This window comes from Xenopus tropicalis, chromosome 6, assembly GCF_000004195.4.
Source record: "Xenopus tropicalis strain Nigerian chromosome 6, UCB_Xtro_10.0, whole genome shotgun sequence".
NCBI classification, from domain to species: Eukaryota; Metazoa; Chordata; class Amphibia; order Anura; family Pipidae; genus Xenopus; species Xenopus tropicalis.
Window position 1 is genome coordinate 17,306,770 of NC_030682.2, and position 25,003 is coordinate 17,331,772.

A 25,003-nucleotide genomic window follows, 5' to 3' on the forward strand; every position below is an offset into this window, starting at 1 on the left:
TTATTTAATGGTTAAATGATTCCCTTTTCTCTGTAATAATAAAACAGTACCTGTACTTGATCCCAACTAAGATATAATTACCCCTTATTGGGGGCAGAACAGCCCTATTGGGTTTATTTAATGGTTAAATGATTCCCTTTTCTCTGTAATAATAAAACAGTACCTGTACTTGATCCCAACTAAGATATAAATAATCCTTATTGGATGCAAAACAATCCTATTGGATTTAATTAATAGTTTATTGGTTTTTCAGTAGACTTAAGGTATGAAGATCCAAATTACAGAAAGATCCTTTATCCGGAATACCCTTGGTCCCGAGCATTCTAGATAACGGGTCCTATACCTGTAGTACCTCACTGCTCCTCCCTCATCTTTTCCAATGGAGACGAAACAAGGGAAATGCCTCAAACACCTGCCAAGACCACAGAAAAAAACAGAACCCAGACATCTTGTATCTATGGAGGAGGCACCGTGCTACTGCCATTTCCCAGGGTGCCACGGCCGTGTGACCTGTGCTCTGATAAACTTCAGTCACACTTTACTGCTGCGCTGCAAGTTGGAGTGATATCCCCCCCTCACCCCCAGCAGATCAGCAGAACAATGGGAAGGGAGCAAGATAGCAGCTCCCAGTAGGTATCAGAATAGCACTCAATAGTAAGAAATCCAAGTCCGGCTTGGGACTCCTCCAGTTACATGGGAGTAGGAGAAACAATAGGTTAGCTGAAAGCAGTTCTAATGTGTAGCGCTGGCTGAAAGCTCAGACTCAGGCACAATGCACTGAGATGGCGCCTACACACCAATATTACAGCTACAAATACATTTGTTGGTTCAAGAATAAAAGGTTAAATGGCAGAGGGGATTATTTACTATGTAAACCAAAAGCAATGAAACAAAACACACTTATCTGGCAATAAAAAAAACAGATTTTATTGAATGATATAGACATTTTACAAAAAGTACAAATAAACTTTTTCCAGTACAACGCACACAAAATGCAACACACAAAACGGAGACTGCCGCCCACAACTACGCGCGCCCAGTGATCTCGTTCACATTTCAGTCTTGAAAAATACCCTTTTGCCGACACAAACGCGTAACACGGAAATCCTTTGTCCAGCGAGAGAAGTTCATTTCAAACTCCGTGTCAATAAAACGTTATCACAAAATAAACTTTCGGAAAACACAAGGCGACGTACGCGTCTCACACAGTTGAGGTTTTGGTCGAAGCTTTCGCTATATGAATTGCTGATAGGACATTTTGTAACAACCCCACGCGTGTAAAGGGGGTAAAAACAGAAATGTTCACATAGTAAACGAACCTCCCAGCCCTACGAGCGCCGTCTTCTCGCAGCGTTGTCCCTGTGGAATCTCAATGGCTGCTGTGACTCTCACTAAGAAGTGTATAGAATTGCTTAAACTCTGGGCACAAAAATAGTCACAACTATACGTGCCCCCTCGACTTGCCCCTAGCGCTCCTTCAGCCTGATGGATTCCATACGAAGCACAAAAGACCCACTGAACTAAAGGAGCCCACCTTAAGGCCTTGAGGAGTTACGCTGGCCATATTGGGCTTATAAAGCTCATAACTTTATATGAAGGGGCCGATTTGCCAACTTCCAGTTCAACTATCGCTCCCAGCATCTCCAAGACTACTGGTGTCGGGGCTGGAGTGCTACAGTTGGGGGCAAGGGTGACACTATCGAATAACTTGGAGCTTCATGACCTGCAGCCCATTGGTTATATATGGTAGGGATGCACCAAATCCCGGATTTGGTTCAGGATTCGGGCCGAATCCAGTTTTTTTTTTTTTTATGGACATTTTTAACCCTTACCAATCCTAACTAGCATATACTAATTAGGATTCGGTTCGGGATTCAGGAGAATCCGTCAGGGTGGGTTCGGCCGAACTCAAATAAGTTTGGTGCATCCCTAATATACGTCTCCGGGTACAGTGTAGCATTACAAGGTCCCTATTTACTGCATATTAAAATCCACCACCGCCTGTGCTCCCTCAATACAAAATACTGCCGCCATATCTAATTAAATCAAACTATATAACCCCAGTGCTCTGCCCCCCCCCCGTATGTGGAATCATGAAGGTTCCTTTTCCATGGATCATACCACCCGCGGGGGAATTAAAAAGCTATGACATAAAATAATAGAAACTTTAGAATAAAACAAAGCCCCTTATTGCTGTCGTACCCCCATGTGCATAGATGGAATAAAAGCGCAGTTGCCCGCCTTTGCGTGTAAACACCCCCGTTTAACTCACAAAGTGCCAAACACGTAAAACTGCGCCAATGTCAGTCAAGGATTTCAGAACTTTTCTTAGGAAAATAATTGCCCCGTACGAGAGCAGAGCTTTATCAAAGCTTCAATGGATAAGAAATATATGTGCAACCCCAGACTCCCAGCGGGACAAAGGCTTCTGGGAGTTAAAGAGCCGCAGCACGGCCATGGCTGCGTAGCAATAATACAAAGCTGATACAAAAATAAGATTAAAACCCGTGACACAAATAGAGACTGACACAAGAGCAATCTCCAGAATCTCCATGTTCATAGTCACACACAGCGGGATATTCACAGTAACAGACTGAGAGAGGAGCCACGGCTGACCCCAAACCCACAGTAACAGACTGATAGAGGAGCCACAGCAGACCCCAAACCCAGCTAGGATTCATGGACACAGAATGCTCGCTGTATTAATCATATAAAATAAAAAAAGAAAAATAACACCTGATATTCAGCAAGGAAATGTTCATGCCAGGAAGCAGCAGGCCGGCCATATCCTGATAAAGGGGAACTAAAGCACGAGTGTAACATTTCCATAGAGGTGATATGATGCTGCCAAGACACACTGGACTAGTACATATAAGACTGTGTGTTCTGGGCGATGGGATCTAAATAAAGTGACGCCATACATCAGTAACCAAGGGTTGGCAGCCCAGGGGTGCTCCATATAGTCCTGAGACAGCTGGCACCCCAAAACCTGACTATAAATTATGTTTTTGATGACTATATTCCCTTTTAACTGAAACAGGGTCAGGAGACCTAGGCCCAACTCATGTTGCTGAACTGCGTCTCACAAAGCCTGGGGATGGGCGCCAGTAATTGTACATTAACATATGGCAGATGATGAACTTAATAACCACTAACGAGCAACAAAAGACAGAAAGCCATGATTTCCCATGTACGGCAGCCCTTTGTGTTCCCAGCAGTTTGCTTCCATGTGTCCTACTTCCAGCCCCTACCCTTGTTGGCACGTGGGCACCATGCCGCTTTGTATGCCAAGAAACACCAGTGCCGGGTTCCTGCATTGCTTCCTAACCCTCTAGTTATCTAATACAAATGGTATAACAACTGGAACACAAAGGGCAAATTCAGCACCGAGGTATGATGGCATCACCTGACAGCACTCGCTATAGCTTAACCAATAAACATGAATCCTACAGCGCGGGCAGTCAGGTCACGGGTGGCGCTGTACAATTAACATTATTGGGCAGAATTGCCAGGATACAAGTTACACTGTACTGATTGGTAAGACCTCTGTGATACGTTGGTCCAACCGCCCTGTCGGGTTTTACTGCCCCTGGGGATTTCTGCTCTTCTTTGTTCCCAAAAGCAAAGTGCCGGTGCCCGGCCTGACCAACAATGCAAAGTGTCAGCCCCAGGGCTGGTGAAGTAGAAGGAATGTCACCGGCTCCAGTCCTACGTCACAGTGACTTCTGGTGGCCGTTAGGGGACGGCGAATCACTCGACTTATTTGACAACTGAAGTCGGTCTAAACCTGTAAAAAAAAAAAAAATATCAGTGGGTTATTGTTTAATGAGTGACAATGCAGCAGAAGCCAGGCCTGGTTTGTGCTACACAAGTTTCAGTGAGTCATGTGACATAAATGACATCACTAAGCACCACGATTGGTTGATTTGCCCTTTCCGCCTGCAACATCAGTTTGTACCTGTCCCTCTCACAACTGTCTAAAGTTGCTCTTTTCTATACTCGCCATTTCCCTCCAGTGACACCAGGGATGTAAGGGGCCACGTGCACCCCACCTGCGTCACCGCTGACCACCACACTGCTTGGCCTTTCTCTCCACAATGTTCAGGGACAGCTAGTGACGCCGGTGGATCCAAGATGGCCGCCTCGTACAGAGAATGCACTAAAACTTGGAAGGGTTACTGTGCTGCCTCAATGAAAGTTTTTGTAGCATTTGGTGAGGGGCGGAGGTGGACTTTCTATTGGTGAACTATAGAAATAGGCACTTTCCTTCCCGTTTAAACTCTTCCGCAGGCATCTCCACTGACAGCACCGACAGGGCTGGAGGAAACAGACTGTATTCTCAGATAAGGAAACTAGAACTGCCCAGGGGCCCCTCTGTCGTAAATTTGTCTTTCCCTACTCTTATCCATTACTGGCAGTGTGCACCTACTGTATATACCCCACTGAACTTATGCTGAAAGAACATTCTCCCTATTGGTACTAAAAAACATTGCACATTTTATTATTTACACTTACTAACTTGGAGTTGGTTTAACTTGAACTCATGAGCTCTGAATAAACAACTCCCTTCCTTTAGCTTTTGTTGAGACTGATTTGGCTTACAGAGAAGCAGGAGTCCATTCTGCATGTAGAGTGCCTCGCATGAAGCAGGAAGTTAAAATGGCGGTGCTTTGGTTCCCCTGTGTGCCCTGATTAGTTTGAGGAGTAACAGAAACCCTAGGGGGTTGGAGAGCATTTGCTCACCTATTGCCTTTAGAAGCTCTTCCCGGACAGCAGAAGTAAATTTTCGGACTAAGCACAACGTTGTCATGACAGCAAACATCAGATTGTACGCCACAACGATATAGAAGTTCCCGAGCCAATTAAATCTTCCGAAGTCTCCCAGCAGGTCGAACCGGGTGATCCCTGCGCACAGGAGGGAAGGGACATTGGCACATTCAGTTCATTATTTGTGCATGGGGGGCTCTCACTACAGAACTACAACTAGCCAAAAATAGCCAATCACAGCCCTTATTTGGCACCCCCAAAGGACTATGTTCATGCTTGTGTGGCTCCCCAACTGTTTACATCTGCGTGTAATGAAACCCCTTTAGAACAAATAAATATAAAATTGCTCTCCTGTGGCGTCAGTAAGCAGAGGAAAGGCCTGTGATGCTGCCCAGCTTAGAACTGACCACAGACTCTTCCCTGCTCACTAACTTCATTTTCTGCTGACTGCGGCCGATGGTAACTAAGCTGCATGAATCCATATTGGGCGCAAAACAATTGGTTTATTTTCATGTCATGTGACTGGACTAATGATAATGCACTTTACTTTGCTTCCGGCACTAATCTGTGCAACCTTTTCTGTTTCCCCCGGGTACCAGGCTCACCCAGGTGGCAATGTGGTTAACGTCCCCATACACGGGCAGATCCGCTCGCTTGGCGACATCTTCTCCCGATATCCCTACCTACGGGTGGGCGATATCGGAAGAATCCAGGATAATCGATCGGATTCGAATCGGATTATTACGACGGGCATAGGAAAAGTTGGATCTGGGACCGCATTGGCTCGTTGATGCGGTTCCCGATCCGACAAAATTTTCTAACCTGCCCGATCGAGATCTGGATGATTTCAGGCCAGATATCGGTCGGACAGGCCCGTCGGTTCTGCCCCTACACGGGCCGATTAGCTGCTGAATCTGTCTAAGGGACCGATATCGGCAGCTACAATCGGCCCTTGTATGGGCACCTTTAGGTATAAAAAAGTGTTTGTGATCAGCCATTTGCACCCCCCCAAGAACATGAACAAGAACATGACCGTTGACAAGGAGCGGGGGTAGAGTTAAAAGACAAGGTGGTGGGGGAACAAGCGCAGAAGTGGTATGTTCCTAGCCCCGCCCCCCAGGTGCCTAGCCCTAGTTCCAGCCCTGAAGCAGGTTAACTTGTCTCTGTGTGTTTGTGCGGTGAATTACAATGAGCCCCTCTGGGAAAAGGCCAATATTCATGTGTTCGCCATTTTCAGTGATGTTGTTGCTACCAAAAGCAGGGTCTGTGTCCCTTGCTATGTAACGGCGGCCCTCCAGCCAAGGCCTCATTCATACAGGCAAGGGGCACATACAGCTTTCAGTAGCAATGCCATTATGAACCACTGGCCGCCTGTAATGAATGTATATCAGAAACCTGCTTAGAATTACATTTATCTGTAAGTTCATTATGGGGGATTACTTCCCCTTTAATAGCCCAGTGTTTCCAGTGCAGGGGACAGTGGGGGGTAAAGGCGACAGCTCCTGAGCTCCAGGTTGGACAGACATCAGTAATCCTTACAATTACCCTGTGGGGGTTTTCTCCTTCTCCACGTTTACCTTTCCCATCGCAGTCGGTCCGACTCTCCCTTTGATTTATAGAAAGAGCTGCAGGATTTTGTATGCGAGTGTGGGGCGAGTATGAATGCGCCGGGGGTATTTATCCCCTTTCATGTATAGAAAGGCAGCGGGCGTGACGTGTAATAGTGAGCAGAGCGGCCGCGGCACAGGGCTCCCCGTACCCTAATGCACTCTATTAATCCTGTTTGGACAGCTGTGCCTGCCGGCCAGCTCTGGGCCCTCCTCCTTTCCCTTTCACTCATCTCTATGGCAAACTACTCAGGAATGTCCTTTGGGAGGCACAAAAATGGCCATTAATTTGTTTTTTTGTACATTAGTAGTAAGCGCCCCCCCCCCCCCCCCCCCCAGCCGGCTTTACACCGGCCCCGCAATCGGCTTTACCAACTGCGGCTTCACTGAGACTAAGTCTGCGCCTCCGTTCCCACACTGCTCTGTTTACCAACACCATTGCACTTCATTGATACAGCGCCGCTGGGGAGCACATCATAGTGTAACAGCGGGGGTTAATCCCCTAGGGTAAACACTACCCCCGGGGGGTGGGGAGGGGGAAGAATAACTAGATTATTTTCATTAGAAAAGTAACATTCATGGATTTACTTGCAACTCTCGGATAGTAATCACCAGTTGGGATATAGAGATATCTTGCCTTCCCAATCTCTCCCCTTTACTTACCCTTTCTATTGCCATAGAGTCAAATGTACAGGTATAGGATCTATTATCCAGAATGCTTGGGGCCTGGGGTCATTTACACAGTCCAATAGGTTTGTTTTTGCTGCCAATATGGATCCGTGCAGCTCAGTTACCATCAAGTACAAGGAATCGTTTTATTTATACAGAGACAATGGAAATCATTGAAAGAAAATGGAATTATTTGCTTAAAGTCTATGGGAGATAGCCTCCCTGCACATAATTTGGAGCTGTCTGGATAATGGGTTTTCCAGATACAGGATTCCATTCATACTATAATACTATATATTAATGTGGGACAATAGCAGTGACATCTAGGGTTCATGTATCCACTCTATCCCCCCCCCACAGGTTGTGTGTTCTCCTCCCCACTGGAAGTTCTGCAAAAGCACTCCCCCCCCCCCCACAGTGGGTGTGGCCTCTCTTGCCTCTCCTCTGGAACTGTGCCCCCTCCCCTCTGGCACCCTAAGCTGCTACCCCCCCCCACCCGCTGCTAGAGTCCTGCACAGAACCAATTTTTTAAACCTGACCCACAGCCTGCAACCCAGACCCACATTTTTACCCTCTTTGACCCACTACCCAACCCACAACTGCCTTATATGCGACCCACTAACCCCCATTATATGAGTAAAATATAGATCATTTAGCTACTTTTATATAAAATAAGAAATATGGATAAGACCCGCAACCTGACCCACATCTATACCCACAAGTGAAAATGCTTCCCACAGGTACCGTACCCGCCGCAGGACTCTACCCGCTGCCTCCCCCTAGTTCCGGCCCTGCCTGTGGCCCCCAGGTGGCAGCCCTGATATGTACATATATATATTCAGTTCCGAACCTTTGTTAGTGCCCAGTGGAGAAACTGGGGTGGTTAATGGGGTAACCTTTATCTTACCTAACGTTCTTGACATGACTGGCAACGCGGAACTTAGAACAAGGATAGACAGGCAGTTCCCAATGACCTGCAGAAATGTAGAATACAGAGAAAAAGGAATAAGACTAGAACATATTGAGACAAAATGTACAATTGGGCCGATGGTACCGCTGAAATATCATGGGAAAATACCCGCGGTACCAGCTTTACACTATAAAACAACCACATCTCCCCCTGACTGGGCTAGAGGCTGACCCGCTCCTCCATTGGCTGCCCTGGGCTGTCAGCGGGTCTAAACTTAAAGGCAAACTACACCCCAAAACTGGTTTTGGTTTGGTCAGTCCAAGAAAATGTCATTCTAAGCAGCTTTCCAATATCCCAGGGTCCCTTTTCAGTCACTGATCTGACTCTCGAAGCAATGTAGCAAAGGCCAATGCTGTTAATCCGCTGGCTTCCGCTACATTGTTTCAGTGCTTTCTATAACAATGACATTTACAAATAACTTTAAACCCAATGAAAATGGGGCGGTGGCTGCATATTGGGAACCTGCTTAGAACCACACTTTATTTCATTAGGCTAAACACGGTTGTTGGGTGAAGTTTGCCTTTAATGCTGATAATTGCACATGTTATTATCCTATGGGATATAAGGAACAAAAATCTATTCTCTCTTGAGCAGTCGGAGAGATTGGGCCGGGGAGAAAGTTAACAGTTGCTTAATACAGTCCCGGGCACAAAAGGCGAATGCTTAATGGGGGCAATTAAAAATAAAATGCCTTCCCCTTAGTTACGAAGCTCTTTAAGGCAGCGTGTGGGAATAGCCAACAATACAAGATGGATGCACATTTGTGTCGAGGCATGACTTAACAGCTTTCTTCTCAAGCTGGTGTCAAATTGAGCAAAGTCAAACAACCCCCCCCCCCCCAGCCTGGCGAGAAACGGCTGAATGGGACCCTTCAGTCTAATTTTAATGATTTCACTGTGAATTCTCCGGCCCTGTGTTACTTTGTAGCAGCCGAGTTCTTCAGATTTCAAACAGGCCCGGGTGAAGTACAGGCCGCACAATCGCCGTTACTCATTAGCGACGCGCAAAGAAAGCAAACTCCTTTCTCTGGCTTTTCTATGGGCGGCTAACAAGAGCGGCCAGTGCGGTGCTTTGTAGCGCTGAATGGACGCCGGCCAAAGCAAACACAGCAAACATCCCTTTTCCCACTCATTGAGCACTGGGGGGGGGGGGATTGTCCCAGTTTGTGTTTACGCAGCTTACAAACAAATACCCCCTCGCTGCAAATGAGCCATTCAGGGCAATTACTAAACAGCCCACTCGCTTGGACTTGGGTGGGAAGGGAATAAGGGGGTGTAAGGTTGACTGGCGACTACATCAGCACCTTCAGTTGTGCCGTACCTTTGTCATCGTCGTGTCATCCTTCCTGGGAGTGAAACTGCTGAAAAAGCGCAGGCTATAGAAGCCGACGACAGAAGAAACCATGAGATAGCTGTGAGAATGGGGTGAAGGAGAAACAGCAGCGCAAAGGAATGCAAAGGATTCACTCGGGGGCTCCGGCCCCTCCGAAACACTGTCCTGATTCATCAGAAATTGGCTTTGTCATAATTATATTGAATCATCTCTTTTTTGCTGATAGATATACAGGTATAGGACTCGTTATCCAGAATGCTCAGGACCAAGGGTATTCTGGATAAGGGGTCTTTCTGGAATTTAGATCTCCATACCTTAAGTCTACTAAAGAATCAATAAAACATTAATTAAACCCTATGGGATTGTTTTGCATCAAATAAGGATTTTTTATATCTTAGTTGGGATCAAGTACAGATACTGTTTTATTATTACAGAGAAAAGGGAATCATTTAACCATTAAATAAACCCAATAGGGCTGTTCTGCTCCCAATAAGGGGTAATTATATCTTAGTTGGGATCAAGTACAGGTACTGTTTTATTATTACAGAGAAAAGGGAATCATTTAACCATTAAATAAACCCAATAGGGCTGTTCTGCCCCCAATAAGGGGTAATTATATCTTAGTTGGGATCAAGTACAGGTACTGTTTTATTATTACAGGGAAAAGGGAATCATTTAACCATTAAATAAACCCAATAGGGCTGTTCTGCCTCCAATAAGGGGTAATTATATCTTAGTTGGGATCAAGTACAGGTACTGTTTTATTATTACAGAGAAAAGGGAATCATTTAACCATTAAATAAACCCAATAGGGCTGTTCTGCCCCCAATAAGGGGTAATTATATCTTAGTTGGGATCAAGTACAGGTACTGTTTTATTATTACAGAGAAAAGGGAATCAGTTTTAAAATTCTCAATTATTTGATTAAAATGGAGTCTATGGGAGACGGGCATTCCATAATTCGGAGCTTACTGGATAAGGGATCCCATACCTGTACTAACTTCCATTCTCCTCAAGTCTGACTGTATTTAAAGGGGAACTCCGGCTTCCAAACCATAATTTGTTACAGAGCCCCACACAACACAGAAACCCCTAATATCCCTATCCCTGTAATCTGTTACCATTTTTATATGCTGAAATCCAGCTGTAAAACAGTTCTTCTCTTTCTGCATCATTTGAAATCCTGGCAGGGGAGGAGGGACTAAAACATTGATGTTACAAATTGTAACAACTTCTCCACAGCTTACAGACAGCATGCAGGAACTACATACCCCACAATGCATTGCACTGTGATGTTCATCCAGATCAGCAGGGAAACAGGGGCAGGGGGTGGGGCTTAGGGAACGGTTCCAAACCATATTATTACATGAAAAGGCTGCATATTTTTTAACAGGCCAGAGCAGCTGGTAAGAACAGGGTTCCACTTGGCTCCTCATTCCGACATTCAGTTTGGTGCGAGGAGCACAGTGTGTCCTGTCTAGGGGCACACAGCTTGTTAGATAGGCACTAAGGGGCACATTCTTGCAACCTGGGGAATTGTAAATGACCCCTTAAGTCTGACATGAAGCCGAGTACACAAGGGAAGCTGGTACTGCCATTCGCTGGTGCATAAAAGGATACAAAATTAGGATTATTTCGAGTGTCGCTCCAGCAAATCCAAAGGTGAACAGTGAGGCATCCCCAAAACCAGACCCCTGGGGAAAAACATGATATAAAGTTAATTATTGGTCATCATAAGAAATATGTAATTCTACTGTAGCTGCATCTGTTCAACATAAATGGGGGCCATCTTAGTCCAAATGCAGCCTATAGTCTAAAAGCATCCAATGGCGCTGCGTATATAAGTAGCGCTTTATAAATAAAGATATACATACATACATACAATGGAACCGAAGGAATCAGCAGTCAAGATCCAGTACTCGCTGATAAGGGAATTAGCGGTGGAGTTTAAAAAGAGGTTGAATGGGTTTTGCACCAATAAAGGGCAGGGGAAGTTCTTATTATTAGATAAAAACTGATTGTAAGCAGGGGGTCAGGAATAAAATGCCCCCTCTCTCTGTTTGTTTGCCCCCCTCAGGAACAAGCTAGGATACGTTCATCCATCTGTCATCCAATAGAACCTCCCAGGTCAGTGGGGTCTTAGAGAATAAATATTCTTCAACTCCCCCTAAAAGCCCCACCAGAAAAATACCAGTATTTCAAAATATCAAGTTGAAAGGTGCAAACATAGTGAACTTGAAATGCTTTTGGGGCACTTTCCTTTCCCGGTGTTCCTTGCCCCTTTAAGAATGTAAATGTAAAGCTGAGCGCTGCCTGTAGATAGAATTGCTTAATAATGCTTGCCGAGCATCAATCAGTGCCTGTACACGGAGCGAGATCAGAGCCCTGGCTCCTATCCAAGCCCTCAGTCGCACAGACATCTCCTGAAACCACTATACAGGTATCATCAGAGCTCGGGCGCAGGTATGGAAGGCGAAGGCGATGCCAGAAAATATCAAGCTGGAAGGAAATGCAGACAATGGGGCGGGGCACTTTACACCTGTGTTAAAGTAGATTTTGGAACAATTTCTTGTGTTCTTTTCAGACAAGCCTTCCAGGGTGCCCAAAGGTTATGCTATGACCCCGCTATGGAGTCCCCCAGACTCCATCACTCCTGGCCTTTCCCTGAGTCGAGGAGCCCCAATACTGTACAGGCTATAGCTATGGTCCAATGGCATCTTTCATGAGGAATATTAAGGGCTTTACCTGCAAGCTAAACACACTGCCATACTTATTTTTCCCCAATATGGTTATTACATAATGGCAAGGTACCCCAAACTGGCCTATTAGTGGTGGATTTCTAGCTCATCTGGCCACCAACCATAAACTAGGGATGCACCAAATCCAGGATTCAGTTTGGGAATTTGGCCAAGATTCTGCCTTTTATAGCAGGATTCGAATTCGGCCAAATCCATGTGCCCGGCCAAACTGAATCCGAATCTTTAAAATGACGTGACTTTTCGTCATATAAACACAGAAGTTGACATTTTTAACCGTGCACTGCACGCATGGTTCCACAACCACTGCATACGCAAATTAAGATTCCCTATCAGTTCGGTTTTCGGACAAATCTTTTATGAAGGATTTGGGGCTTGGCTAAATCCCAAAGTAGTGGATTCGGTGCCTAAACTCTATTGGTACTGGTCTCTACCAACTCTAACATTAGGCCGGGAGCCTGGAGCTACGTCATTCAGCGTTGAAGCAGTTACTGTACCTTGGAACCTTTGGGCATTGCCGTCTCATCTACCAGTAAACGCAGAATGTTCAGGGAAACCAAAATGACGGAGGAAAACTGTAATAGAAAACCAAGCAGATAAGAGGTGAACAGTGCAGCAACCGTAGTAAACTGGCAGCAGCCTTTACCCCCAGTGCCAATGTCTTTTCCTTGTCAGGTATTGCCTGGCAGGTATAAGCAGGGCAGGCAGGAAGAGGATGAAACTTTTCAGCTATAGCTATTCATAATGATGGAGGTTAGAGTATCATTAAAGGTTACTTGGATGGTGGCGGTGCTACACGACTTAATTTCTCCATTATTCTTGCTGCTACTGAACAGAGGCATTAGAATGGGAGGAAGAAGGAGGACCAATCGGCATGGCTATGGCACAAGGGGCATTTTGATGGCTGCTGCTTGTGAAGATGATCAAAAACTCATTGCTAGCTGTGCATCACTTCCCATGACATGAACTGAAAGCGCCCGTAGGTGTCCCTATTCATGGAACGACAAGCCATACACCAATGGAATGATAAAGTTGATCCTTACTGTTGCAATGAGAAGCAGTATCATGACAGCCGGATACACCAAGTTTCTTTGCCAGGCAGAAGCATTTTTGCGTCTTTCTTTAGAAGATTGAAAAGAAAAAAGAAGATCAGAACTTTCTGTAAATCAGGGCTGTCTAGAAAGTCATTCACACTTCAGTCTGCTCTATACTGTGGTACCATTTCTATGGGTACTGCGTATGAGAGAAAGTTCAATATGGGGTTGGCCGACCCCCTTGGAACAGTGGCAAAAGTGGCTCAGCCTGAAGCCCAGTTAGGGTGAAAATAGAGGAAAGTCTATTTGTGCTCCTAGATACACCCAAAAGCTAACCCTAAAGGTCAGTTAAGGTGAGATTTGAGGTGAGTATGTATTTGCTGTCCTAGATATTCTAGGAACCATGACTAAATGACTGATAACCCAATATTTTCACATATATATGTACCCATTTCATGAGCTAAGGAGCCCTGACCAAAGGTTGGAGCTTCAGAAATCCTGACCAAAGGCCGGCCCTTCAACCTCCCAGACCAAAGGTTGGACCTTCAACGAGGCTTAGACTGAAAACTTCTAACCACTGACACCACTGATCTAGAACATTGCTATCAGCATAATGATATGTTGTCGTCAATAACTCAAATGAAAACCAGAACTGCAGCTACATTTAACAAAGAATTCAAAACTGAAGAGTTATTATATAAAAAATATTCTGGAAGAAAAAAGGTTCCATCAATTCCATCAGTTCTATAGAACAAACATAATACATATAATCTGTCCCTGTGGTAGTCTAACGGTCCAGATATATCAACCCACCTAATTTTGATTTCATGGACCTTGCATTCAGGAGGTCGTGTTCAATCTTCTTCCTGCTGTAATCCGCTGTATAATTTCCTCCTGTGAAATATTACAGGTCATAAATATTAGCAAAGGATATTTTTAGCTAAACCTTCATGTTGGAAAATGACATTGATTTAATCCGTGTTATGTTAAGAAATTACTCTGTTGGGAGTGAACCAATGAGTTATTCCTACTACACTCAGATCCAGAGCCCTAAGAGGCCCTACAGTCACAAGCAGGTAGATTTTTCCAAAGGTGGAGAATAATGAAGATTTAGGGAGGCTTAGCCAACCCAAAAAGAGACCAACTGCTGTATATTCATGTACAGGTATGGGATCCCTTATCTGGAAACCCGTTATCCAGAAAGCTCCAAATTACGGAAAGACCATCTTCCATAGACTCCATTTTAATCAAATAATTCAGAATTTTAAAATTGATTTCCTTTTTCTCTGTAATAATAAAACAGTACCTGTACTTGATCCCAACTAAGATATAATTACCCCTTATTGGGGCAGAACAGCCCTATTGGGTTTATTTAATGGTTAAATGATTCCCTTTTCTCTGTAATAATAAAACAGTACCTGTACTTGATCCCAACTAAGATATAATTACCCCTTATTGGGGGCAGAACAGCCCTATTGGGTTTATTTCATGGTTAAATGATTCCCTTTTCTCTGTAATAATAAAACAGTACCTGTACTTGATCCCAACTAAGATATAATTACCCCTTATTGGGGGCAGAACAGCCCTATTGGGTTTATTTCATGGTTAAATGATTCCCTTTTCTCTGTAATAATAAAACAGTACCTGTACTTGATCCCAACTAAGATATAATTACCCCTTATTGGGGGCAGAACAGCCCTATTGGGTTTATTTCATGGTTAAATGATTCCCTTTTCTCTGTAATAATAAAACAGTACCTGTACTTGATCCCAACTAAGATATAATTACCCCTTATTGGGGGCAGAACAGCCCTATTGGGTTTATTTAATGGTTAAATGATTCCCTTTTCTCTGTAATAATAAAACAGTACCTGTACTTGATCCCAACTAAGATATAATTACCCCTTATTGGGGGCAGAACAGCCCTATTGGGTTTATTTAATGGTTAAATGATTCCCTTTTCTCTGTAATAATAAAACAGTACCTGTACTTGATCCCAACTAAGATATAATTACCCCTTATTGGGGGCAGAACAGCCCTATTGGGTTTAATTAATGTTTTATTGATTTTTTAGTAGACTTAATGTATGGGGATCCAAATTACAGAAAGACCCCTTATCTGGAATACCCTTGGTCCCGAGCATTCTGGATAACGGGTCCTATACCTAAATGATCTATATTTTACTCATTTAATGTGGATCACGTATAAGGCAGTTGTGGGTCGGGTAATTGGTCAGAGGGTAAAAATGTGGGTTGCGGGTCTGGGTTACAGGTCGTGGGTCAGGTTTAATAAATTATAAGTTCTGCAGTGAAAAGGCTTCAATGAGAAGGCTCCTCGAGCAAAAATGTTACCCTCCTCCCCTGGTTCTTTTCCACAGAAGAAAAAAACACATATACCGTAATACATAATATAAAACATATATAATTTACACTCTAAGATGTAGAGGTTGAGCAATAGAGACTGGTACAAGGAATAGTAATTGTGAACATAGGTGTATAGTGAGTAGTTAGGAAGGGTTCCTTTGTCCTACACCCCAGGGCACAAATACAAAATGACTACACATGCACCCCCGGCCCAGTGAAATGTACAATAATCAGTGTATGTTATTCTAAAGTTACATATTGTGCCGTGCAATGACCCGATCCATTCTGCCTTGTCACCCAATCTGGGAACACACAGGAAGCATTTTCCCCTTATTTCTCTTGGGTCGATGGAGTGGGTTACAATATCATAATGACCTCAAAAGCTATGTCTAAATATCAACATGGATTTGAACTTTTGCAAAACAAAACCCCCCCAAAAACTATTGCTGATTTATTTTACATTTCCTTTACTCGGTAGCCCAAGAAGTAGGGGATAAAAGAATATTACAAGTAAGAATGGCAGATGGAGAGCAGAATGGGTTCATTGGAAAGTTGGGTGGATGAAAGAAGCCTGAGCTCTTGATGAAGCCTGGCGAATGGTGCAGACTTGGATGGGCCAAGCAGCTCTAATATACCGTCAAATCCAATCTTACTAGGGGCACGTTGCCATGAGAAGTGTTTGATGGCAGATCCGCATTCCTTAGCAAGGCATATCTCCCTTAACCTATTGCCAAGTTCCAAAAAAACATTAAAATCTTGTTATCTATCCACCCTCGCATGAATAAAACCTCCACAGCTTCTAATTTCTTTCATTACTTTCAAAGATGTGCATAAAGTACGGTGTCATAGCAGTCTAGCCAATGGATCAAACCGGTAGACATGGACTTGCAGGGACTGGTTGGAAAAAGCAAGAAGGGATTCTCCACGTAAACCACAAAGCGGCTCATTTAAGGTCAATTTAACATTACTATTTTATTTCTCTTCCAGCCCCAACATCAGACTCTCGCACCTCAAAGGAGACTGTAAGAGTATCTATTTGCATTCCGTTAAGATGATTGGCACCTCAGCCCCAATTAGTTTGAAATTACACTGTTACTAGCCTGCAATAAAAACAACACCTTTCATCTTTTTTTCTTCAACGCTACAAAGATACCTTCTAAGCCAATAACTTTGATCAAATAAGCCAATTTTTGATCGTGCCCCACCCGTCTCTCTCTGTGGATCTGGGAAAAGGAACAGCTAAAGGCAATTTTTTTTTTTTTCTATAAGTCCAACTTTTATTTCTGATGTTATAAGGAAATCAGTGTATTTCACCTGTACTTCTACCTTTTTTTTTTTTTTTGGTGGAAAGGATGAGATGAAAGCGGCAAATCATATTGCTCGATTGCCCCGCCGAGCTTGAAGGCCACACTTTCCCCGTTTCTTCTTTCGGAGAGGTGGCACATAATTATACATTACATACATTTGGAAACTTCCTACGTCTAATTTGAGTGTAATTAGATATAAAGGAATTCAAGGAGGTTAATCAAAAGGCAAGGTGTCGGGGATTTGTTTGTGCACAAGATAAGCACCGACATTCCTGTTCTGTTAGAAGAATTGTCAGAGTTCCAGATTACCATGTTGGGAACAATGAGTAATTTGTAACACAATTCGGAGAGGCTGAACCTTGCTATTGTCATTGCTGATCTGTGTCCATCCTCGGGCATTCTGTGCTATGGAAGAAGGTCAATAGCAGATCCGGGCGTGTTACGGCAAGAAATCGGGTTACGTTCCTCAGCAGGCGCTTTAGTTAATTTGAAAAGTTGAGCCTGGAACTGCATCTTTTGTGATTCCTATGGATACAGAATACTCTGAGCTCTAAGTAGGGAATTCAGGCACCACAGACCTCATTAGCTTTAATAGAGAAAATTTTAAGGGACTGTAGGGGTCATTTATGACTGCAATAGGGTGAGCAAAGTGTCATTTCAAAAGTGCAGTTTTTTCCCAGAATTCCAGCCTAATTGTGGTTGCCAGTGGGAGATGTGCCTGACCCAAAAGTGCTTGTCCTTGTACTGTACAAGTTAAAATGAAAGTTGTCTAAATTAAGTGGCCATCATTTCCAGTGTTTGGCATTCGAATCATGTGTGCCCTTTTCTTTTAAACTACGCTAAATGAAGCAGCCTGTAGGAACCCACCTCGTTCAGAGACAGCAGAAGCTCCAGGGTTCCCCTCTGTCAATATGTGTAACAGTGTTCAATAAGAAACAGAAGACAGGAGGAAGGCTGTCCCTACAATAGCAAAGGACCGGGGAAACAGGTACTACTTCATCTGTAGTTGTAAAAAAAATCACCCCTTCCCAGGGCCGGGAGTAGGCGGACAGAGAGCCAGTTGGAATTTCCATGCGCTGGGCCCCTCTGAAGATTATTTAAGGGGGGCCCTGTGCCAATTTGTAACGCCAGTGGCGCAGAGAGCAAATATACAGAAGTGCAAGTACTTTAGACACAAGTAACTTTAATGAATGGGATTTTACTGACTGGGGGGAATCTATGGTCCTGAAACTTTGTTAGCAGTTGTAAAGTCTGCAACTTACTGGAACATATTAGATCTGATACAATGACCCCAATGCAATGCAATCTAATCCCACGATGGCTTCAGAGTAGAAGTCTGATTGTGAGCTGCGGTTACACCCATTGGGAGCTGCTCACTGTACTGCCACCTCCTTGATTATCATATCCTTTTATTGTACTAAGAACTTTGCAAAATATCCTCACTGAACATCACTACTTATAAGGAGAACAGAAATGATCTATTTTCCATCTGTAACTTTCCCATAAGTATCTCCCAAAGCACAAACCTTGTCATTAATATTATTTGCTGATGACGGTACATCAAGGTCCATCTAGACCATTTCCAGCCGTTTATTTCAACAATTTCCAACAATGATGCCATTTAACCCATAAGAACCATGTCATAGTGGGGCAAATAGGACACCAGTGACAAATTAGTCAGCATTGGACAATAGAGTTTAAGTTAATGAGGAGGGGGCGCATAGTTGTGTAATAATCTAAAGTTTCAGCAAAATAATGATACACTCGTTTGATTACTCACCTAACAAGAAGATCTTTTGCTCGATTCACCCACAAATAGTAACCCACATCATGTTTATACAAGTTGGGACCAACAATTGGATCACACAGGCCAATGCAGTCCCCAGTCAGATGGATTATCCTCTCCAACTAACTAATATCTGATTGAGCGTGATTACATTTCCATTGGTTAGTTGGAGATATAAGTTGTCACCAATCCCATAACAACAATCAATATACCCCAACTAAATCTAAAGGGGAGTTCTTGAGCAGTCTGAGGGCCATAAAAATCTCTTAAAGAGTTTCCACCTGGCCAGCCCTGATCTAGGTTATGTCAAACTCAAGCATACAGTACTACATAATTCATAGTGAGCATGTATAGAGAATAAGCCCCTATATGGACATTAATCAGTTTGGTTCTGGGAAGCAAAACACATTCTGTATTGTGTGCCCCCTGTGGGGTTTGGGAGTCCATGGGAATGGTACTTGCTCAGCTATGTGTGGGAAGGGGATAATCCATTCACCTCCCTCTTCCTTTTCTACTTCACCTGTTTCACAGTGATGAAAGCACATCCCAACGGGAGGAGGCAGAAGCCATTTGTCTTGACGTCTATTACCCCTCCTAATTTGAACCTCTGCCGATTGTTTTTCTTGAAGGCAGAGTTACCTTTCTTGTATTCCCGCTAGCGGACAGGAGATGTCATCGGACATTTGTTTGGTTACCTGCATCAGTTCCTAAAGGGCACACTTAGGGTAGCATTACCTGCCGCGCTAAGTGTCGGAGAGTGGCACTCACTCCTGCCTGTTTTTGTTGCTGCTACACTTACAACCAGGCCATTACAGCGGAATCATTAATGGGCCCCTACTGGTGGGACAAGGGTTATCCCCTACTGACAACTCAGATAGCAATCTCTGAAACCATTTGCTTAGCTCTACTGCAACACGTAGATTAAGATGGCTCAAGATAAGATGAATTCTTTGGGGATAACGACTATCCCATCTGTATTTGTGCTGAAAGTGTACATAGCCTCTGCTCATAGGGTGTCTAATAAGTACTCTTCACCTGCTGTGAACTTCACATCCCAGCATTCCCAACCAACCAACTGCAAGTTTAGGCTGCTCGTTATTTTGGTTCTGTTTGGTTCATGCTATTTTAGCAACTGTGGATCAGCTATGCCCTGCACTTTACACAACGGTACCACTGCCTTAAAGTCTTTAAGCCCCTCTCTCTCTGACCACTATGGTTTTTTTCTTTTGCTTCTTTCCAAGTCCCACTGGTGGTCTGTGGCCTACTGCCATCATTAATACGTTGCATTCCTTTGGAATATCGGAAATGAAGATCATGCCTGACAGATGTGGCAGAAGCAAGGAAATCATACTCAGTGCTTCTACCACCCTGTTTCCAAAACATTTGGAACACTATGGATAATGTAAATAGAATGAGAATGGGAAGCACCTGGCAGGGATCGGGTCAGGGCCATTGGGACCCGCGACGGCCAGGGCCCACTGTTTCTTTCCCGGTGCCCCAGTGGCCCAGTCTGACCCTGCTGGCAGGGTTTTACATATGAGCTGTTTATGCAATATATTTTTATAGAGACCTACATTATTCGAGGGTATAGTTTTCAGCTCAGTTACGATATCTTGCACTGATAAGATCTAGGAAGATTGAAACAGGCTGTCTGCAAGTTTGGATATATGGCTCTGAGCTACTAGGCTGTATCTGTGCTGTATCTGTGGATACACAGTTGGCCACAGGGATATTAAAGCAACAGTAACACCAAAAAATGAAAGTGTATAAAAATAATTACGATATTATGTACTGTTGCCCTGTGCTGGTACAGCTTGTGTGTTTGCCTCAGAAAGACTACTATAGTTTATATAAACAAAGCTGCTGTGTAGCCATGGAGGCAGCCATTCAAAGGAGAAAAGGCACAGGCACATAGCAGATAACAGATAAAGCCCCTTATATTCTACAGAGTTTATCTGTTATCTGCTATGTAACCTGTGCCTTTTCTCCTTTTTTCCAGGTTGAATGGCTGCCCCCATGGCTACACAGCAGCTTATTTATATAAGCTATAGTACTGTTACTTTTGCAAATACACAACTTTACTTGTGCAGGGTAACAGTACATTATATTTAAATACTTTAATACACTTTCATTTTTGGCATTACTGTTCCTTTAAGGAGTCATTTGCATGTCTCTGCCTATAATGCCATAAGTGAAGCCTTTTTATTTCTGGTTTTCAGGCATCAATGCTGTGTGTAGCATGAGAAATGTGAATATCTTCTGTTTTAAGTAGGTTCTCAGTGCTTGTCTTGCATTTGAGAAGGGCCCTTGGGCTCCTTTTAGCCCATAATATCGTTAGGGCCCTCTAAAGCATGGAGTGCTCATGCCATATACTAAAGGATTGGTTAATGTAGGTTTATCATTGGTTCACTCCAAAAGTATTGCTGGTCATCTATAAAGTCAAATTAGTGGATAATATGTACTGGTAGCCCCCCCCCCCCCCCACTAGATTTTACATTTTCCTGGAATGTAAGCCATTTTGACACTGCCCCCTAGGAAACATAAAGTCGGGATTCTCCTGTACACATATACCATTCATAAACATACCGTTTAGTTTCCGTTGCAGTGCTTCTTCCTGTAAACTTATAATGTACATCTGTTCATCAATGTCTTCCAGGATCTAAAAGTCAGAGAGAGAAAATGGAATGAGCAAAGCCAATATTTCACACAATTTACAGTTAACACTAATACTGCAGAAGGGGATTTAGACTTTTTATCAAGTGTTCCCTTAGTGGTGCCATGTTATTATGATTATTACTAGGTTGCATATTTATATATATATATATATATATATATATATATATATATATATATAGGAATAGAAGTCACTGGCACTCACGTGTAAAGCACAACTTCTGCCTGGGTGCAGCGTCCAAAATCCGGACACAGAATAGAAAATAAAGAAGCCGCTCTCACAGGACTTATGTGAAAAAATAGAGATTCCTTTAATGAATGGTGGACTGACGTTTCGGCTGAACACCTCAGCCTTTCTCAAAGTGGCAATACAGAGTGAATTCAAACCATAAATACCCCTAGTGGCGGGAAAATACAGACAACAGATGTGCAAACGTGACGTATAGTGTGACGTCACGTTTGCACATCTGTTGTCTGTATTTTCCCGCCACTAGGGGTATTTATGGTTTGAATTCACTCTGTATTGCCACTTTGAGAAAGGCTGAGGTGTTCAGCCGAAACGTCAGTCCACCATTCATTAAAGGAATCTCTATTTTTTCACATAAGTCCTGTGAGAGCGGCTTCTTTATTTTCTATTCTATATATATATATATATATATATATATATATGAGAGAGAGAGAGAGAGAAAGAGAGAGAGAGAGAGAGAGAGAGAGAGAGAGAGGTATGGGATCTATTATCTGGAATTCTTGAGACCTAGGGTTTCAAGATAATGAAACATAAACCAAATAAAACAGTTTGGTCCCCAATATGCATCCATAAAGGTCCCATCAAGTACACAGCACTGTTTTATTATTAAAGAGAAAAGGGAATCATTTAACCATTAAATAAACCCAATAGGGCTGTTCTGCCCCCAATAAGGGGTAATTATATCTTAGTTGGGATCAAGTACAGGTACTGTTTAATTATTACAGAGAAAAGGGAATCATTTAACCATTAAATAAACCCAATAGGGCTGTTCTGCCCCAATAAGGGGTAATTATATCTTAGTTGGGATCAAGTACAGGTACTGTTTTATTATTACAGAGAAAAGGGAATCATTTAACCATTAAATAAACCCAATAGGGTTGTTCTGCCCCCAATAAGGGGTAATTATATCTTAGTTGGGATCAAGTACAGGTACTGTTTTATTATTACAGAGAAAAGGGAATCATTTTTAAAAAAATCAGAATTATTTGATTAAAATGGGCTCAATGGGAGATGGCCTGTAATTTGGAGCTACGGGAAATGGTGTCCTAATGAATTGCCACGTTGGGCACCCTGCATTGCTGTTGTATGACTGTGGGCACTTAGGCACAATATAAAATATATCAGTATACTGCACAAGTACTGCTCAATTTAAAAACTGTGCACCCCTAGGCCCCCTGACTGCTTGCACCACCACCCCGACTCTGGCCACTGCGCTAAGCCATTTTCTCCACTGGGAACTGGACGAGTGGGAGATTTAAATAGCTGTCAAAATTTCCTTTGCACATGAGCTAACTTAGAAAGCTTTACTGGGGTAAACATCAGGGAAAAATTAGTGATTTTAAAGACCAGGCAGTGGGCACATTGGCACCCCAGTCCCCCCCCCCCCCCGGGTAATCACAAAAACTCCCAAATTTTTTGTTATTTTGCATATACAACTGTCAGCTTTCTCCTTGCACATAAAGCTGCCCCCATCATCCTCTGCTGCTCCCCTCTAGGCCGTGGCATGGATAAAGGTGGCAGAAGATGGCACTCAGGGCTACAAGTTCCAGGGACGGGGGGCTGTGACATTCTCAAGGAGAGCACGAGTGAAATATCTGAGGCATATCTGGAATGCAAGAAAAATTCCAAAGCAGCCCAGAACAACAAGAGGAAGCGTCAACGTGCGGAGTGAATAATGGGCCGGAGGAGCGGGGCGCACCTACTTCACTTCAAGTGTTGAAATGGGACATGAAAAAACTTCTTAGTTCGGCCTTTAGGAAAAAATCTTCCCTTTGTCGTTTAATTGAAGCTGTCACTCGGCTCTGTTAGCTTATGTGACAGTAATTAGCCAGAGTGCAATAACATAGGCATAATTCAGCAGCTGCCCCATAGCATGCAATCGGAATGAGGCAAAATCTGGGAATTTCACTGCCTTGTGTGCACAGGGGATTGCAGAGCCCCACCCTGACTGCAAATGGTGCATTCTGTACAGCTTAAGGGCCACACTATAAGCCTTCCTATAGAAATGTCTAATAATAGGCCCTGAAAAACACAAAAACAAGATACGACGACAATAGCACCGGAACAGAATGTGTCCCCTCATAGATATCCCTGTCCCACATATGTTTTATTTAGAGCAGAAGTCCTGTGGGGTTTTTTTTGTTCAGCCATCTTGGATCTGATCTTTTAACAAGTCAAAATCCTGCCCAATGAAACTTCAACTCTTTTATAATGACAAAGTTCCTAAAGAGCAGACCAAAGCTGGGCATACACATGAAAATCTGCTACTTTAGCATGGTTACCCGATTTGGGCAAATCAGACTGACTGGATCATTTGGCTCCCAGACCAATCATGAAACCATGAATTTGTGCTATAGATATAAGGACAGTTTTTGGCCAGAAATCGGTTGGGTAGGACATCGAAGGGTGGTGCAGGAAATTCGAAACTTTCCAGAGGCATTTTAGGCACATTCCCACCACAAAGGCCTCATCACACTATGCTACAGTGCTAATCTACCTCTAAGACAGCGGTGTGCAAACTTTTTGGCTCAGGGGCCAACAGACGGGCCAGGCCAGCATTACGCCGTCTCCGCTCGTCAGTCCAAGTCTCGCATGATGAGACTTGCGGAGTCGACGGGCCGGATTAAAAAGCCGAACAGGCCGGACATGGCCCACGGGCCATAGTGTGCCCACCCCTGCTCTAAGCCCTAGTGAATTTTACTGTCCCTATATGGCAGGGTCCCCACACTTTTTGACCAATGAGTAACATTTAAATATAAAAAGAGATGGGGAGCAACGCAAGTGTGAAGAAAGTTCATAGTGGTGACCAATAAGGGCTGTGATTGGTTATTTGGTAGCCCAATGTGGACTGGAGGATTACTAGAGATTCTGCTTGGTAGAACACATGATCTTCATGCCTCCAAGTCAGAAATTAAAACTGCTTTGAGGCCAATGGGAGCAACATCCAAGGGGTTGGTGAGCAACATGCTGCCCCTGAGCCACTGGTTGGGGATCACAGGTATATGGGATGGGGATGGGGAGGGCAATCACATGTAACCCCTTCTTATAAATGGCTTGACCCAAGCTGCAAGGGGTAGCAATTACTCACCGTTGGTTTCACCAGCAGCTGGCCCATTACTGTAAACATGCGAGACAGGCCCACCGGGGTACATACTACGAGAATAAAATGATAACAAAGGTCACATTCATGGCTGGGAGTGGGCAGCAAATCATAGTGAGAAGATAGAAATATCATTGTCATCTTCTGTGAGTGAGCAAATTCATGTGGGCGGAGCCTCATTCCCTGCAGAGGGTTCAACCACATTAGGTCATGTAGGTATGTGGCATCCGCAATGGCACAAAGAACCATAAAGTCATAAACAATAAACCTTGTATTTTATTTACATCAGCTTTCCAGCCAAATTCCAGCCCTGTAATGAGCTGGTGAGGGGGTTTCCATTAAAACTAAGGTGGGATAGGGGGGCTCCATATACTGCCCTTAAGCATAGATGTA

The 25,003-nt window shown here is 43.7% G+C and overlaps 1 protein-coding gene across 1 annotated transcript in view; it reads right to left on the reverse strand.

The window, feature by feature from the left end:
* Window positions 1–903: 903 nt before the first annotated feature.
* lmbr1 (limb development membrane protein 1) overlaps window positions 904–25,003 on the reverse strand; it is an 84,617-nt gene continuing 60,517 nt past the window's right edge. The window contains 10 exon segments of the mRNA NM_001011160.1: window positions 904–3,787; window positions 4,744–4,905; window positions 7,951–8,017; window positions 9,334–9,424; window positions 10,966–11,039; window positions 12,599–12,676; window positions 13,145–13,221; window positions 13,949–14,029; window positions 21,177–21,249; window positions 24,599–24,663. Coding sequence (NP_001011160.1) covers window positions 3,714–3,787; window positions 4,744–4,905; window positions 7,951–8,017; window positions 9,334–9,424; window positions 10,966–11,039; window positions 12,599–12,676; window positions 13,145–13,221; window positions 13,949–14,029; window positions 21,177–21,249; window positions 24,599–24,663 — 842 coding nt within the window. The 3' untranslated portion in view covers window positions 904–3,713.